Source organism: Ceratotherium simum, chromosome 36 (assembly GCF_057802395.1).
Source record: "Ceratotherium simum simum isolate JZ-2026a chromosome 36, ASM5780239v1, whole genome shotgun sequence".
NCBI lineage: Eukaryota > Metazoa > Chordata > Mammalia > Perissodactyla > Rhinocerotidae > Ceratotherium > Ceratotherium simum.
Genome location: NC_141935.1, coordinates 16,527,370 through 16,547,215, shown reverse-complemented (window position 1 = coordinate 16,547,215; position 19,846 = coordinate 16,527,370). Strand labels below are relative to the sequence as shown.

Sequence of the window (19,846 nt, the reverse complement as noted above, 5' to 3'; positions counted from 1 at the left end):
AAACATGGTGTGCTGGGGTACAAAGGTAAGTGGGTGAACATTCTACATTGAGGTAGGAAATGGGAACTACTTTTGTTACACATTGTGCCCTAATTCTTTTCTGACTTTTGAATTTGCTATTAAAGCTGTATTTGTTGGGGCCAGCCCTGTGGCTTAGTGGTTAAATGTGCGCGCTCTGCTACTGGCGGCACGGGTTCGGACCTGGGCACGCATCACCCACTGCTTGTCCGGCCATGCTGAGGCGGCGTTCCACATACAGCAACTAGAGGGATGTGCAACTATGACATACAACTATCTACTGGGGCTTTGGGGGAGAAAAGGGGGAAAAAAAGGAGGAGGATTGGCAATAGATGTTAGTTCAGGGCCAGTCTTCCTCAGCAAAAAGAGGATTGGCATGGATGTTAGCTCAGGGCTGATCTTCCTCACAGAAAAAAAAAACTGTATTTGAAATTTTATACAAGTCTGTATTTGTGTGTGTACATACCTACATAAACCTATATACACACACACACATGTAGGTATGTATATACGTGTGTGTGTGTATATAGGTTATTTTTTAATACCTAATAAGAATTCTCTCTACCCCATAGCCTAATACACTAAAATTTTACTCAGTCTGAGTTTGACGTCCAAAAATAAATAAATAAATAAATAAAAAAGAACTAAAGAAAATCAGGTGCCTCAAGTTTAAAGATAGAACTAAAATAATAAGGTTTATTTAAATGTCTGAATGCTAGATTTGATATCTGATGTGCAGATAATTATTTATAGCACATTAAAATAGAAGTTAAAACCTATTTGAGCAAGTTTCACGAGAGTAGCAGGGTTTGCACACAGCACAAAGATGTAGTCAACCCAGAGGTGAAATGATAGTGAAATTAATGAAGATTAAGCTTCGGGGCCCCTCATTTTCATAGACCTTTTTTAAGACACAGGGAGGGTCTCTGGCAATGTGCTCACATGGTTGTTTTTCGTAAAATTTGCAAAAGTAAGTCATCAGTTAATTCCACTGTTTCTTTATCTTCTGACTTCTCCTCCCTCATGCTTGGGTTGGGTGGCACGAGAGTAGCCGTGGGCATGTTGGGGATCAAGCCACGAAGAAGCTTAGGCTATATATTTAATTTAGGTTTAGTTGGGTATACTTATGTGTTTTTTTTCTGTTACTTCCAAGTATACTTAAAATTTGTTAGCAATTCCAATGTAGGAATAACACCCAGAAATATTCCTGCACCCACTGGGCAGACTCAAATAAAGATGCAGGGCCAGAGGCTGCATTGCAATATGAACATCGTAAAGTGCCTGGCCCCAGAAGGATGTGGGTGACAGAGAAGTGGGGCTTTAATGTGTACAGCTAGACTGTGGAAAATTATTCTAAAATTCACATGTGTAAATTATAAATGGAGAATTTGATTTTCATCATTTCCTATACAAAATGGAAGATCTCTCCTTTTACAAAGATATTGGATAATGCAGCACATGCAAATGGAAAGATATCATTTGGCTTTTTTATAATAATGAAAAATTGAGATCAGTATTCCTAGAGAAAAGAGTAAATAAACTTCCTCTTCTCACTTTAGAAAATATAACAAAATTATTGTCAAATAAAGAAGCAATCAAAGAGTATGAAGCCAAAATATGGAGAACAAATATTACAGAGCTCTCAGGCAGTTAATAAAATTACTGTTACATTTTTAGATTTTGAGTTGTTGTGGTATTATCAGACTGTGAAAATCTGAAATGTGTTTGAAATGGTTTTTTGCTCATTATAAAAATTATTCATCTTCTTGTATTTGTAACTTTGTTACTTTCTTCTTAAATGTGGATTCCAAAATTGTATAAGCTTCAAGCCCCTAACACACGAATCTGCCCGGGTCACATGCACACAAGAGGTTTATAGTGTGTTTTGCTAAAGAACATATTTTAAAATAACTTTTAGGGCCGGCTCTGTGGCTTAGCGGTTAAGTGCGCGCGCTCTGATGCTGGCGGCCTGGGGTTCGGATCCCGGGAGCGCCCGGAGGCACCACTTCTCCGTCCAACGCGAGGCCGAGTCCCGCGTACAGCAACTAGAAGAATGTGAACCTATGACATACAACTATCTACTGGGGCTTTGGGGGGAAAAAGCTGAATAAATAAAAATCTTTAAAATAACTTTTATAATATAGCATAATGAGGGTGCCGGCCCAGTGGCAGAGTGGTAAAGTTTGCGCGCTCTGCTTTGGGGGCCTGGGGTTCACAGGTTCACACCCTGGGCGTGGACCTACACACCGCTCATCAAGCCATGCTGTGGCAGCATCCCATATACAAAACAGAGGAAGATGGGCACAGAGGAGGACTGGCAACGGATGCTAGCTCAGGGATAATCTTCCTCACCAAAAAAATCTATATCTATATCTATATCTATGTCTATATATCTATATCTATATCTATGTCTATGTCTATGTCTATGTCTATGTCTATATCTATAGCTATATCTATATCTATAGCTATATCTATATCTATATAAAGAGAGAGAGAGCATATTGAAAAGGAAAATGTATATAAAACAAAAGGAGCTAAGGCACTTTTCTACTAAACGGTTTCTCTTTTAATTAATTTTGATTTTATTTTCGCTTCTATCAGCATTTTTCCCTCTATTTCTTAGACACATGGTGGTTTAATGATGGCAAAGAAAGAAGAGTAGAAAAAGGATTCATTTTGGGACACAACAAGACATTTTTTTTAACCACTTCACTCTGTCTCTTCAAAGGATACTGACAATGGCTGGTAATTTTATCCATTTCATATATTACAGGATAATGAAAACCATAATGCGAAAGAGGGAAGAGATACAACGTAAAAGTTAACAGCTAATTCATTCTCCATGCTAGTTCAGTCCTTGGCCTCTCCCGAATGGAGACTGCCAATAGTAACAGATTATGTGACGACTGTGTGATGTGGACTGTCCACTTGGGACTAAGGACAAATAACCAAACTCGAAAACCTGCCTCTTAAACTACAGATCCAACGATCGTAGGTCAGATCTTTATTCACTACACAATCTTCTTGAAACGATAAATCTGCCACATGTCCAGAGGAAAAATGAGTGCCAAACAATTTCTTTTAGTCATCAGAAAGATAATTGCTACTTCATAGAATATTGTGGGGACAAATATAATAAAAGTGTTTTGAGCCATTCACAGGAAGGCACCATAGAAATCTACATTATGTTCTAGCTTGTTTCACTCTTTTATATTCAGTTCCTTGCTCTTCTCTGTGTTTGTATGTGAACTCACACAGAATCAATGTTTCTTGTAAGTACTAAACCATTTCAAAGAAAGGGTAAAAAGAGAGTCCGATGAATTGAGGGTAACTCAAGGAGCAGTAAATAATCAGAATGCTGGTGTTTTTAAGAAAGATAACTGGGGTCAGCCCTGGTAGCCTAGCGGTTAAGTTTGGTGTGCTCTGCTTCAGCAGCCTGAGTTTGGTTGCCAGGCACAGACCTACACCACTCATCTGTCAGTGGCCATGCTGTGGCAGTGGCTCACATACAAAAAGAGGAAGATTGGCAGTGGATGTTAGCTCAGGGCGAATCTTCCTCACCAAAATAAAAAGAAGGATAACTGGATAGTCATAAACCTAGGATAAAGTTCCTTCCAAGTAGACTTTCACATTTAGGTGAATTAGATGTAGACCACAGATGTAGATCACTAATAGATTTTCACCGAGGCTGTGTTGTACTGAGGATGCCCCAACATCACAGAGTTTACCTAAACTAGTTATGTAACCTTGAGCAAGTGGTTTCATCTTCCAGACCTAGTTCCTTTAATCTGCAACAGAAAGGGCTGGAAAGGTCATCTCTAAAGATCCCAGGTGGCTCTAGTACATTCCAATGAAGGGTCCTCTGTCAGTGTGAGTTCCTACTGTCAAATTTTTCTCCATGAAAACATTCATGCAAACTACGGGGAAGTTAGCAAAAACAAATATAACACCTTTCATGTACAACTTATGAATCTACCTCCCACTCTGTATTTCCATAATTCTCAGTTTTACTGCCAGACATCCTCAACTCCTATACAGAAGTTTGCCATAACCAGGGGGTAGATAATGAAAGAATTATGAATTCGTTGTTGAAAATGCTATGTGATGTAGGAAAGAAATTAGAGGTATCTAGAGTAATATAGTCAATTTGTGATATTAAATAGCAGTGATCCTAAGCAAACTGACAAAATTAACAAGTTTTTCTTGCATGTTCTCCTGGTTTTCTTTGCAGTGCCTTAAATACCTACTTTCTTCCCCAGATATCCCATGGAGTCATGATGTCCCTTAGCATCCCTGGATCCCCTCCTACCAAGCTTACACCTATTTGAGTCTTCATCTTCCAGGCATTGCCTTGAGGCTCTGGACATACTTTCTTCCCTCCTAGTCACAGCTATTAACTTTCACCAAGCTATACAATAAGAACAGCTTAACAGCTGTCTCATTTCGAAAAGTATTTCAATTTAATAGGAGAAAAGCAATGCATCCTTAATGGTAAAATAATGGCAAAATCAAAGTATTAGTAGAAAGTATGTGAGATGTTGCCCCTTTTTGTGGGGGGGCAATAGGGAAGCTTCTGGATTTTCAGAATATGACAAGCCACAAGAAGTCACCTACCTCATGCATGTAAAGACACCCTCAAGATGAATTTTTCTAGGATATAAAGTAGGATGGCATCAGGATGTTCATATTTAAGAGCAAAGGAAGATAAAACTGAATAGGAAAGATGGAGTCAGATTATGGAGAGCTTTGAACATTTATGCTGAAAAGTTTGCATTTTATCCTATAGACAACAGGGAATCTTTGGAGGTTTATAAACTGCCAAGAGATGAAATAAGAAATGCTATTTTAAAAAAATTTATCTGATGGTGATAAGTATACTGGCTCAAGGGCCAAAAGACTGAACAAAAGGAAAATCATTTTAGAGATTATTACCATTGCTCAGGGTTCAGGCAATGGATATGATGGAATTGATTTGAAAGACACCAGGAAGGATGAATTGAAAGAAGTTGGTGATTTTATACAGAAAATGAAAAAGAGCCAAAGATTTTAAAAATTTGGATGACTAGGAATAGTTTAGAACCATTGATCAAAATAAAGATTTAGGGCCGGCCCCGTGGCTTAGCGGTTAAGTGCGTGCGCTCCGCTGCTGGTGGCCCGGGGTTCAGATCCCGAGTGCGCACCTATGCACCGCTTCTCCAGCCATGCTGGGGCCAAGTCCCATATACAGCAACTAGAAGAATGTGCAGCTATGACGTACAACTATCTACTGTGGCTTTGGGGGGAAAATAAATAAATAAATAAAATTATAAAAAAAATAAATAAATAAAGATTTATTTGGACAAATAAAGAAAAAAGCACATAAAGAAAAAAAAGTCTGAAAGCTGAAGCAAGGAACCATGTGAATGTCCAAACCATCAAGATCATAAATGTAATATTCAGTAGAGAGGATATAAAGGTACTATTAACAGCATCAGTATCAAGGCATACATCCTTTTGCATGTATATCATGGAAATATAAAAAAAGAGAGAGAGAGAGAAAAGTTCCAACCTAGAAACTAGGAAGGAACAAAATTAATTTTTTTAGTCAAAGAAATGGTTTTGAGATAAGGATCAAGAGGTCTGAAAGTGTACCCCAGACAGTCATTACAGGGGTACAATTTAACATCACACTTGAGTTTCCCAACCATTGCTGGGGTGTACTATTGCCTAAGAAAAGCGCCTTATGAGGAGGCTTTCCAAAGATACTTTCCAAATATGCCATATATACAAAGACACATATCACACACACACACACACACACACACACACACACACAGAGGCAGGTGCACACTGAAAGACTGCCATTATTCTGTTACTTCATCTCCTCAAATTAAAAGTGAGCAATCATATATTGAGTACTTGATACATGTAAGGCGTAGAATCTCCCCACTTGTGATACTGGGAAGACAGAGTTGAAAGAAACGATTTGGAGGACGTACTATGTTTCTTAATTTATATACTTTTTCATTTTATGAGATTTGTCTTATAAATATATTGTCCATATCAACAGAATATCAATTAATTTTTGGCATATCAAGTTTACTTTTTAAAATTAACATATTTTCCTCCTTTATACAAATGTGATTTGATATGATTTTGAAACAAAAAGTAGCTGAAATCACTTGTTTCTCTCAAAAAGTAAAGAAATTAAAGTTTTATTAATATTAATCAGAATATGGGTTTTTTTAAAGAATCATAAATAACTGAAAATCATTATCTCAGTGTCCATATGAAAATTTTCACTACTTACGAAAGGAAAAACATTGAAAACCTGTTATATAAATGATGACATCAATAATATTTCCATAAAATATATGTACAAATTTTTATTAAATTCATAAAAGATTTTTTCATTTTAACTTGAATATGCATAAACTATGAAAAGTTATTACTAAAATAAAATATAACAGTTATAAAATTCTAGTCAGGATTATATTTTGTATTTATATTTTTTATTAGTATATAAAATAAAATCAGGAAACTGTTAATAAGCTATATTTCTGAACATTAACTTTTTATGATTTGGATCTTGAGTTTTACATTTATATCCGTAACTCTGCTGATCTCCAGGAGGATCCTTAAAAATTCTGGCTACATTTTCTCAGCAGTATCTTTTAATGAATCCAACAATAGGCCTTTGCATAAATCTACCAGTAGGTGGAGCAGACAACATAATTTATTACCCAAGAACAAGGACAAGGGAATGAAAGTCAGTTTATTTGGAATAAAACAAATCTGCAAATGAGATTTTCTTCAAAGGAAATATGTCCTATATGTGTTAGATTTAGTTTGACTGGTTACTGAATCAAAATAAATAACTTTATTAAATAATCAATCTTTGCAGAAAGATAAATTAAATTTACAAATGGAGCAATGTTTGCATTTTACTTATTCAAATCAACTAAAATTAGCTTTCTTTTCATAAAAGTTTTACAGAGACAAAGATTTTTTGATGTGTGCATTTAATAAGGGCGCTAAACCCAATCCTGTTTTACAGGTGATGGGGTGCATAACAAATAGTATTTTCTGGGAAATATAATTGACTAATCCTATTATGTCTGTAGCAACAAATTAACCTTATTACTATTAGTAAATGGTGATTGATTATTTATGCAAATAAGTTTCCATGTTCAGCTTTCTGATGGAAACAAACATATACAAAAGGTGCTTTAATATGACTTGAACTTTTTAATTAATAAAACCCTGAGGGGTCTATTAATTCACTCATTGCAATATTAGTTATTTACTTGTGTAATTCCTATTAGTGCTGACATATTTGCTTGCATAAAGATGAGATAATTAATATCAGTAAAAATTAGTAATAGATTTTAGAACTATTTTAAGATATACATTAGATTTGTACTAAAAATAGGCTTAAAATTGACTTTAAAACCATGCTACCAGCATGTGTGTCAGTATATTAGCATAATTGTGGTAAAATTATTAATATATTAAACAACATATGACCTCATTTATTATCTATATATGAATTCACAGACACAATTTAGGGTTACAAAATTTTTCACCTTTGCTGAAGCATTATTTGTCTGAATTAATGTGTTTTTGTTTTTTTTTTTGAGGAAGATCAGCCCTGAGCTAACATCCATGCTAATCCTCCTCTTTTTGCTGAGGAAGACCGGCTCTGAGCTAACATCTATTGCCAATCCTCCTCCTTTTTTTTTCCTCAAAGCCCCAGTAGATAGTTGTATGTCATAGTTGCACATCCTAGTTGCTGTAGGTGGGACGCGGCCTCAGCGTGGCCAGAGAAGCGGTGCATCGGTGCGCGCCCAGGATCCAAACCCCGGCCGCCAGTAGCAGAGCGTGCACACTTAACCACTAAGCCACGGGGCCGCCCCGGAATTAATGTTTTATTTCTACTCATTTAAGTTAAACTATATTAGAACTATGAAAACTAGTATTCTACAAACTATATTAATCTCATTCCTAAATTAAGGAAATCACCAATAAAACAGTGTTTCTCTCCTTGCTAAAAGTGCTAGTAGAATTACTCCCTTTAAGCAGGTCAACAAAACTTTTCCTATCCTGACATACTTCTTATAAAAATCATTCATACTTGAATATTTATTCAGTAAATTTTAAAATATCTGCACAAATTGAGAGTTAAAACTGACATAAGCCTTTCAAAATAAATACTCAATTCACGTTTGGTTTTTATTTTGTACTTAAATGTGTATTTAATATAATTTGAAATCAAAACTCTTAAAACGAGCAATGAAATTAATCTGTAAACATCTGACTCAGAAATATTTTTAAATTTGCAGCTTAATTTCTCCCCAATAGCCAAGCCATGCTGAGAAAAATCAGTAATAATACTCAAACTGAAATATGTATCTTTCATTCTCTGAGTCTTCCTTAGGTTAGGGAAAGTATTTAAAGGTTTTTATTAAAATAAAATAGCAAATGGAATCAGCAAAATCATAAATATAAATGGTTGTTAATTTTGGTGAGACCACCTACATAAGCTGTAATGGGAAGTTGTCAATTTCCTTCTAATAAAAAACTTTGTTTGGCATTAGTCTGAAATGAGACATTCACTCCTTGTGGTTAAGGATCATATAGTACACATTTTTATGTACTGGTCTTGGTACAGTATCGATAGGCTGTAGGTACTCAAAAATATGTCATTTGGAGAAATTAACTATGAATTTTAAAGTTAAGATTTATGTTCACTCTATTTTTTTTAATTTTTCATTTATTTATTTTTTTGGTGAGGAAGATTGCTCCTGAGCTGACATCTGTGCCCGTCTTCCTCTATTTTGTATGTGGGTTGCTGCCACAGCACGGACTGACAAGTGGTGCGTACGTCCACGCCTGGGATTCAAACCTGCGAACCCCAAGCCACCAAAGCGGAGTGTGGCAACTTAACCACTACGCCACCGGGCTGGCCCCTCACTCTATTTATTAAATCTTAGTGTTGCACATCTTTGCTTAGGTAAAGATAAAGTATTATATATTTTTGTTTAGGTGAAGATGGTTTACAATTGTGACATAACATTATTTTAATATTTAACCTTTTTTATATCATGACCAAAAATACTGATTTAAAGCTAAGTAAAACAAATCTGGTGGATATAAGGAATAAGATATTGGAAATTTCTAGTACCACCCTGTCAGTACAACCAATCACCTCACCACAGTTAACAGATGACACTAGGATGATATTATTGCTCTATTTTTTACCAATAAAAACGAGAAAGTTTGCCTTGGGAACGAAAGTGTCTCCATAGATTCAAAAGGCTGTCCTTTTATCTCTAGGCACTTGTGATCAAATATTAAGACCACTATGACAAAATACACCAACTTGCCAGGTCCAAATGGAAATCCCTGATATTTTTATCATATTCCTCTCCAAGGGAGGTGATCTGAGAACATCGTTTCCCCTCTATCGCCCTCAGGTCTGTGAAGCCAGGTGTAAAATGGTGGGGAGGGGGACACCATTATAAAGATTTCTGACTAATTTCCATTAATAACTAAAAGAAAGCAAAGAAAGGAAATGAGAAAATGAATGCTTCCAACAGCTAAGACAAATAGAAGAAAATGCAAGTGTAGAATCTTAGTTTATCCTTGACAGATTAAATTCTAATAATTTGATTGTTATCAATTACTCAATGCTCTCTAAGGGCCGGGCAGTATTTTAAATATATTACATTTAATCCTCATAACGTTTTTTTAAGGTGCAGAGTGAAACAGTCTCAGGCGATTCCAGGTAATCTCCTAATGTGTTACCCTAAGTGGGGGACCTTGGATGTCGACTTAGCTGTGTCTGACGATGATGCCCATACTCTTTGTACTGTACTCTAGCACCTCAAAAAATAATCATTTTATTGGATGCCAGGGATTTCTGGAGACAAGGGATCATTAAACTAAAGTTTGTACATGTGGATATTACCAGCAGCCAGAATGGTATAACCAAGAACAAAAATGGGCTAGAGCATTGACAGCTTGTATTTGTTAACACAAACACACCTAAAACACAATGGAAAGATTATTTGAAAATTCGTGAAGGTCCATGAGTCAAGTCACGTGGTCAAGTTTGTGAAATAATTTCTTAAACCAGGTGCTTAATTTTAAAACTGAAATGAAATCAAAATAAAGAAATAATACATACAAAGTATCTACCATACTCTCTGGCACATAGTAAAAACCCTGGATATTTGCCATTATATTATTTTAATTAGTAAAACAACTATGTCTTTATGGACTGTCTAAATAATTCCACTATGTACTAGATATCTAAATAACTTTGGGTTTTTTTGTTGTTTTTTTGTGTGTGTGTGTGAGGAAGATCAGCCCTGAGCTAACATCCACGCCAATCCTCCTCTTTTTGCTGAGGAAGACTGGCCCTGGGCTAACATCCTTGCCCATCTTCCTCCACTTTATATGGGCCGCCGCCACAGCATGGCCAGACAAGCGGTGCGATGGTGAAGGCCCGGATCCAAACCCTGGTCGCCAGCAGGGGAGCGCGCGCACTTAACCACTACGCCATGGGGCCGGCCCCTAAATAACTTTGGATAAAACAGAATTAACAAGTGTTTCAGTTAAATTTGATTTCACCATTTTAAAAATTGCTTTCTGTATTACACTATCCATCTTAAGTACAAACAGCACAATTAGACCTTAGATTAAGAAAGATTCAAAGTATGAAGAGGGTTCAGAGTTATCAGAATAAACAACTGTACCCAAGAATTATCAGGCTTAAAGAATCAAAAAGCATATTTATAGTCACCTTAGATTCATCAAAATTGAAATTACTAATAACTAAAGTTAAAAAAAAATTGCTAAACAGAATTCTTGATTTGTAATCTTATACTAAAAAAAATGTATGGGGCCAGCCAGTGGCACAGCGGTTAAGTTCACACGCTCTGCCTCAGCGGCCCCGGGTTCGCAAGTTCGGATCTTGGGCGGGGACGCTCATCAAGCCATGCTGAGGGGGCGTCCCACACAGAGCAACTAGAAGGATGTACAACTATGACATCCAACTATCTACTGGGACTTTGGGGAGAAAAAAGGAAAAAAGGAGGAAGAGTGGCAACAGATGTTAGCTCAGGGCCAAATCTTCCTCAAAAAAAAGCCTGGTTAGAATGAGAAGCATTCTGAAAAAAGTTTCTAACCAACTCCTACTTAAAAAAAAAAAATGTAGCCCACAAATCATACAGCTAAAATTTTTACATTGTTATGGATTTTATAATAAAAAGTGAAAAACTTTGACTTTTTATTTTTAAAATTGTCTGTAAATTATTGCCTAAGTATTTAGAGTCGAAAGACCTTGGTTTGAGTACAAGATCTATTACTACTGGTTTTGTGTGTATCAACCAGTCACATAATTATCTCCAAGTTTCAGTTTCCTTGCCTGTTACAGGAAGATAACTCAGCTATACAAATCCAAGTAAATATTTAGATAGTCCTCATTATGGAAAAGTATTGTTTTTGAGACAACCAAATAGAGGCTAGTGGTGCAAGTGTCTCTATGTCAAATGCACATGGCCAGTCCAGTACTTAATATGTTTCTGAATTTGGATGGCATTCAGTCTCGAATCTCACCGTCCACTGCTGGATCTTGGCTTGCTCACGTCTGAGACATCTGAATATGTGACTGGCTAGAACTATGAGACTAGACTTGAAAATCTATGAGGAAGAATAAAGACCCAGAAATTGCTAGTTTCTTGTCTAAAGCCCAAGTAACAAAACACATCCCAACCCCCAAATCCATGCTTTTTTTTTTTTACCGTATTTCTTTCTGAGCAGAATATTCTACATGTAGTGTATTTTTTCTTAGCAATCATGACAAGACCTGAGGCACTGAAATTTTACTATATGAGAAGATAAATTTCTAAGTATTTCAAATTCCACATTTGTGTCTCTATAGGAAGATATAATTGCTGAAGCACTTTTGTTAAAACCTTTACCTGAAAATTTGCATCAAAATTTAGAAAGGGTGCAGGAATGGTTTTAATCTCGACATTAGCTCAGTAAAAGGAGAAAACAGGAAAGCAAGCTCAGTTTAATAACTTCTTAGTTCTTGATCAATTTGCAATACAAAAACAAGCCACTCAGAATGGGTTTTGAAAGCGAGGTTATGCCCTTCGTGTTGTGTTATCACAGTGGCAGATCACACTGCTGACTGCGACCTTTCTGCCAGCGTCGCAGTGGCTGCCTCTATGAAGCCACTGTCACAGACAAGTCAGGGTGCCTGCACGCACCTACACACAAGCACGAAATTGAACTCGAAGTCGTGTCTTGGTGATATCTTTTCAACAAGTCATGTCTCATTCAGCCTGCTAGTTTATCTCTGTCAGGCTGGGGGCCCAAGTGGCTTACAAGAGCTGTCAGGGACAGGTAGACCAACCTGCTTTGTGCTGAGGAGGTAATGCATCTTTCGGGCTTGGTAATCTCTTTTCTTCTCTTCCCTTTCGAGGGTCGCCTTCTTCTCTTCTCTTTCTTGCATGTCTGCAAACTCGTCCAGCGCCTCCCTGCATCAAAACAACCTGTGGTTATTTACGACACTAAAAACCTGCTTACATTTTAATTCTTTCACTGATGATAATCAAGTAAGTTTTGATCCACATCCATCAAAATCAGTGGTGTCATCTGTCTTACCTGCACATTCTAGGCAAATCCTTTCAATCTTTAAAAAGCACGTGATTTTTCAGTGGTTAAATTTTTAAAATCAAATATCTACATATTATAATTAATTCAATAGCTGAGGAAATATCAAAAGCAAAGTAAGTGAATTACTATATTACTATTTTCTTTGGTTGAAGATTAACTATTTTGTACATACGTAAATATCCCAAGAAAACATCCAAGCTACTGATTTCCTTTAAATTTTGATTTTGTATTTACACGTCTCTAATCGTTTATTTTGTATACTAACTAATGGGCTAAAGTGCAACATGATTTTATACATATACTTAATTTATTGTAAGTTTACTTCAGTCAGTTCAAATAATATCAACATGATTACATATATTATTACCCCGTACTTGAAAGGTTGACATTTTGTCCAATTATATAGATAAATAGAATAAAAGCTAAATTAGGTGAATAAGTTCACAGCTTTCTAAGTATAATAAATTCCATTAAAATAATGAAACTTTTCCAACATTCTTATGTGTCTATCCGAGAAATTTAAACAAAAAATAAGCTTTTAAAATTACTATGTGAAAAACACCTGCTAAGTAGAATAAATAACATATTATCAAACATGGAAAAATAAATCCTTTATTTTCACAGAAAAAATTTAACTATTCATGTTAAAATAATGTATTGAAATTGTACTTTATTCTTTTAAAAAATGGATAAGTAATTTAGTGTCTGGTTCTACAAGTAAAATTTTAAGTAAATCATCTGAATATTTACCTCAAAGATATCAGGGGAAAGTAGGGGAAAATTCCAAAAATCAAAAAAGATTCTCATTTCTACTTCAATGCCTAGAAATATTTTTGTTGCGATTTTCTGTTAAAAGCTACTAATACAATACTTCATACAAGGTTACTTATAAAACACCCTGACGTTTAAAAATCACCATGCTATGCTACTGCAGCAGAGCAATTTTTTTCAACATAAGATTAAATTGCAAAATAAATGAATTACTTGGAGTGGCATGGCCCTCATTTTGCCACCCTTCTCTTGAAAATTGCTTATTAATATGAAAAAAGGAGTCAGAAAATAGCCTGTTTTACTTTATGCATAGTATTTGGGGGGCTTCTGCGCCCACAGAGTGGGGCTAGCTGCACATTTAGATTGTGTGGGCAAGCTGGCACAACGACCTTTCTGACCTGCGTCGCGAGGCTGTTATTAATCGCTAAGTAACCTGGTAAATCCAAACAAATTTGTTTCCACTGAAAGGATCTCTATCTGTGTCTGCGAATTTGTTCTGTACCAAACAAACCTCATTAACTGTGTCCATTTTTGACAAAGAACCAGGAGTCAGAGGGATTGGTGACCTTTCTAGGTGCTTAAGGTACAAATTTCAAGGCAGTTACATATGAATAAATGAGAATTTTTACCAGGAAAAAATAACAATCATCTGTTACATAAAAAACTGAATACATTATTAATTTTAATTTTTACTTTTTATATTATGTAAAAAAATATATTTCCTCTATGATTCCTCTTATAAGTCTTTAAGATAATTTAAAATAAACAATGAACTGCCACTATAAGGATAATTACTCAGATATCCATGTATCCAATTTTATGTCACTCCAAAGATAAGTACAATAATTTTCTGAGCCATAAAATAAAAAATATATCTAGAAAGAAGTTTATACTCTATAAATGATTTAATGAATACAAAGAGATCTTACATAAGAAAGAAGAAAGTCTCTATATAATTGAGCCTATACATGAACAGGTAAGGTACAAAGCAGTACATAGGACGTGGATACAAAATCAAAACTATAAATTTTTTGAAGTAGTCAAAACAGTCCATCTTCAGGATATGGAAATGGAAAATAAAAACAGTGTGTATTTGCGGAGCTTGACAAGGAAAGCTTAAACTGAGAGATATAAAAGAATGTCAGTTTCCAGTATATAAAGAAAACACAGTAAACCCATAAGGAACTGGGAAGCCCCAAATTAAATCGAAGAAACTTGACAAAACACCAGAAAAATTAATCTGGTGTAATCTCAAAACATAAAAGTAATTAATTTAATAAATTAATACAATTATTGAAAACAAAATCAATCTCACATTCCTAATTGATTTATTGCCATCTTGAGAGTATACAGATATATTGAACACCACAGTGATATTTATGTCAAACATTCTTTATTAAATGACCAAGTAGGAAGAGCTAAATAAATTATTTATTCTTGACGTACAAGTTTTTGTTACATCAATAGGGATGAAGCTATGGCTCAGTGTAAAGGATGTAATAAAAAATTATGATCCCATTAAAGATTAGATGATGGAAACCGTTCTAACTAGGATTCCCCACAAAATTATAAAAATTATCTACTTTTAATCCAGAGATTTTTTAAATGCAGTACTTTTAAAACACTTAAAATTTTTTTTCCAAATAACCTCAGGTTGTTTTCAATATGTTTTTTCACTTCAGATATATTGTCTTATTTCTATCCTCAAAAAACAATCCTGGTGCTATATATGGGATAGGTGTTACTAATTACCCTATTTTACAAATAGGGAGACCCATAAAGAGATGAAATGATCTACTCTGAATAACAAATCAGTTAATGGCAGAAATGGAATTAGAATCCCCAGATTTGCAGATTCTCTAATTCCAGACCATGTTGCAGTTGTCCTGATATAAGAAATACCATGCAGAAGATATTTTTCATCGAATGAACCATGCATATTTTTTTTTATCCTACGATTCTGTTTTCTACTATACAGTTAAAGAAACCTGAGTAAGTCCCAGGACTTCCTGAATCACTTTTCATATGTATAAAGCATTTTGTGATATTAATTTAAAAATAAAAGTATAAAATAAAAACAAAATAAAAAATTTTCAAAATTAGTGAAACTTTTGTAAAGTCTTACATATTTGAAGATATTTTGCTAATAATATTTATAATGAGAATAAAATACATATTCTGATAATGATAGAAATAAAAAAATAATAATAGCCACTTGGAGGCAATATAGTAGAGTGGTTTATAGCATAGACTCTGAAATTCCACTTGTTTATAAAATCTCTGCTGTGCTACTTACTAGCTGTTTAATCTCTGAGTCTCAATATCCTTATCTATAAAATGTAAATTAGTAGTATTAGCATCTTCTTCATCAAGCTACTGTGAGGATCAAATAAATTAATCTATGTGAAGCACTCTGAGTAGGGCTGGCACACAGTAAGGTGCCAAGTAAGTATTAGCTATTTATTGAATGTTTACTCTATGCTAGGTACTAGGCTACATGCTTTATCTACTCAAGTGGACACGAATCTTTTATACTGTCTCAAATTCCCTCAATGATCTCCTCCTTTCTCTCTCCTGATCAGTGTGTACTTTGTGGGTGAAAGTCCACAATGCAGAGCATAGAATCTGGCTTCCTAAGAGGCATGGGATAAACCTTGATCAGAGGGAAATGGGAGATGGAAGAGAGCCACGAAAACAAATTTCCTTTTTTCTGTCTTCCATGTCCTGCTTTGAGAGATCTCCTTGCAAGCCTGCGTGGCTAACGATAGCAAGCACACCTGCTGCCCTGTGTTGAGTCACTATGGGATTCTATGTAAAGTGGTGGCCAGGGCTGCAGAAGCTCATCATATCACATTCCTCCCTACAGGACCAAAGCACCCAATCCTCCTGCTGCCATGAATGTTGGCGGCCAACAGCTCATAGCTGTATCCCACTGGAGAAAATCAGCTCCTCTTCTCCCCCTCACCTGCATCTCATGACTGGTGATTGAGAGAATACAGAGGCCCAGAGCCTCTGTCTCAATTTGGGACCACCCTACAGACCCATCCAAATCCCAAGCTTCCTGAGCTTGGCTGAGACCTTTGATGCAGTTTAACTTCCCCCTCTGCCCTCCTCCACTCCTTTAGAGATGTTACTCCCCAAAACGCTCCCCAATAACACTCATGTACCAAATTGTTGGCTCAGAGCCTGTTTCCATCTATGACACTTCACTCCCTTTTTCCTCATCTTCACTGCCCTTAGCTTGAACCATCCAAATAAAATATTAGCAACTTAATCCTTGACTTATGTTTTATTTCCAAGAGGTTCCTGGCTAAGACCTAATATGCATTACCTCATTTAATCCTTTCACAGTCCTATGAGGCAGATATTATCACTTTCATTTTATAGATTAGGAAACGAGATTCTGAGGTTAAATCTCTGTCCAAACTCCCAAACTAGCAAGTAGGCAGAGCTAGAATTTGAATCAAAGTGTGCTACCAAAATTCATGCCTTTAAGCACAATACTATACTCTTATCATACATTTTGCCCAAATCCAATATTCTTTTTAGATGTCAATAGTACTTTCTCTCTGAGAAGGTAACTTTGAATATTGTAGTATCTATATTATTTTCCCAAAGTATACAAAAGGAAAAAGCTGCTCCATTTTGGAATAATTTAAATGATCTATCACTAGTCTTTTTCATCATCAGATCATAACATTATAACTGGACAGCTGTATGTGACCATGCAACATACAAACTTTTGCATTTGCAGCCATAAATGTCCTCCCTTCCGTAAGATATGTTTTCCAATTGAAAACATTTTATTTTTAAATATTCAACATTTTCGGGGGTGGGGAGATTCACTCTGAGCTAACATCTGTTGCCAATCTTTCTTTCTCTCTTTTTTTTTCCTCCCCAAAACCCCAGTGCATGGTTGTATATCCTAGTTGTAAGTCCTTCTAGTTCTTCTATGTGAGCTGCTGCCACAGCATGGCAACTGACAGATGGGTGGTGTGGTTCTGCGACCAGGAAATGAACCTGGACCACCGAAATGGAGTGCACTGAACTTTAACCACTATGCCATCAGGGCTGGCTCAAAAACATTTTTTGAGTAAGCAAAGAATGCTAATGTTCATTCTACTAATGTATAAAAAGCGACCGAAACTGAAAAGATGCTTAAATGCTAACTGGAACAACCCAACTAACAAACAATAAAAACCCACAAAGCCTTTCAGGATTGGCCCTACTTCTCTCTCCATCACACCTCACACCACTTTCTCCTGTGATTACTATGCTATAGTCACAATGGCTATATTTCATCTCCTAGCAAACAATTTATTTCTACCTCAGGACCTTCATTTATATTTTCTGCCTTGAACTTCCTTTACAGCAATCTGAATTCTTCTCCCACTATTATCCTTGCTCATAACACCATAATTTTGTTTTTTCCTCTATAGAAGTTAACAAATATTATAGTCATATATTTATGGATATATTTGATTATTTAATATATGTCTCACCCACTAGACAGCAAAGCGTATACAAATAATGACTATGTCTGTTTTCTCCATGTTTATTTATTTACAAAGACAGTCCTGGACAGTAGGACCATTATCTTGGATATAACTGTTTTAAAAAATTTATTCTCTTGTTTCCAAATAAGCTTGGAGGTTTATGTACATGAATGATGATAGGAACTTGAGAGAGGTGCCTGCAAAAAACAATTACATAATCCTGCTCAGTCCTCAGCCCAAATGAAAGGTAATGATTACTTCCTATGATGTGATATTTCATACTTTCTTATGCTGTATATATTCTTTCTCTTGTCATAATGACTTTTTTTTTTTTTTGGTAAGGAAGATTGTCCCTGAGCTAACAATCTTCCTTTATTTTGTAGGTGGGACGCTGCAACAGCATGGCTTGATGAGTGGTGTAGGTCCACACCCAGGATCTAAACCCACGAACGCTGGGCCACTGAAGCGGAGGGTGAGAACTTAACCACTACACCACTGGGCCAGCCCTGATTTTTCTTTTTAAATTGTTTTTTGATTTTGTCTAGAATGCTTAAATTGTTTTTTGATTTTGTCTAGAATGCTTAAATTGTTTTTTGATTTTGTCTAGCAAACAATTTATTTCTACCTCACGACCTTCACTTATATTTTCTGCCTTGCACTCCCTTTACAGCAATCTGAATTCTTCTTCCACTATTATTCTCGCTCATAACACCATAATTTTGGTTTTTTTTGTTCTCCTGAGAAAAGGAGAAAAATAATATATTTCCATAAACTATGTTTTTGAGGAAAAAAAGAGCACTCTGCTCAAAAATTAAATTATTTTCACCAACAGTATTTATAAGATGGAAAATATCCAAACTCACAATTACAATTTGGGAATTATCCCCTCCTATATATGAATGACTAAATTATTCAGAGTTCAATATTTGTTCAGCAGATTCATGTAATACTTTATTTGTCATAATAAAAACTATTAAGATGGCCACCTATGCCACTCAGATGGGAGCTATATATTTTGCTGTTCTGTTAGATTGTCTTATTCATTCCAAAATATGGTACTAAAAGAAACATCTGTGTTTATAAATTTTATCTTCTCTTCTTTGTAAGTCTAGAACAAAAAAACAAAAATCTATACCCTTTCCTCTAAAAAGCTTCACACATCCCCTTTACAATAATTAACTCCAACTGTTCCTGCTCACATAATCCTTCATTTCTCTTCTACATGTCTATTACGTTCCACAATATATTATAGCTGTATGCATGCACCACTTTCTGCACTCCCCCTGCTAAGGGCTGTGGTCCTGAAGGGCAGGATTAAGGTTTACTTACTGATGTGCCTCTCCCAAAGTATCTGGCCAAATATCTGGTATAAATTAGGCACTTCTAACTATTTTTCAGCTGATTGGTAGCACGTCATCATTTCAGATGGTTTAATTAGGAGAGAGAAGAAGCCACATTGAGAAAGCCTCTCTTGGGAAGCAGGGTGGATTCAAGACCCTGGCTCTTTGCCCAGGACAGTGGTTCTCAGAGTGTGATCCCTGGAACAGCAACATCAGTTTCACTAGGGAACTGCCAGAAATGCACATTCTCACGCTCCACCTGAGACTGACTCAATCAGAAATTCCTGAGGCAATCTCCTGCCTGCTAAAGTTTGAGAAGCACTAGTCCACAGCAATGAAAACTGTCAGCTCTGTTGAGGAATTAAGATGATTCAATTCTACTCACTAGTATGACATCATAAAGAGATGCAATTATATTCAGTTCATAATCTTAATATAAATATCACCATATTAGCTAAGGCACTATGAAGTACTACAAGGGAGACAGGATATAGACACGTCACAACACTTTCACAGAAATCATAATTTTGACAAAGAAATAAAAAATTATAT

The 19,846-nt window shown here is 35.7% G+C and overlaps 1 protein-coding gene across 1 annotated transcript in view; it reads right to left on the bottom strand.

Moving 5' to 3' along the window:
* The window catches only part of SPATA17 (spermatogenesis associated 17), a 203,877-nt gene that overhangs the window by 101,517 nt on the left and 82,514 nt on the right, over positions 1–19,846 (bottom strand). Inside the window, exon 6 of the mRNA XM_004439661.3 lies at positions 12,425–12,548. Coding sequence (XP_004439718.3) covers positions 12,425–12,548 — 124 coding nt within the window. The remainder of the gene's footprint in view (positions 1–12,424; positions 12,549–19,846) is intronic.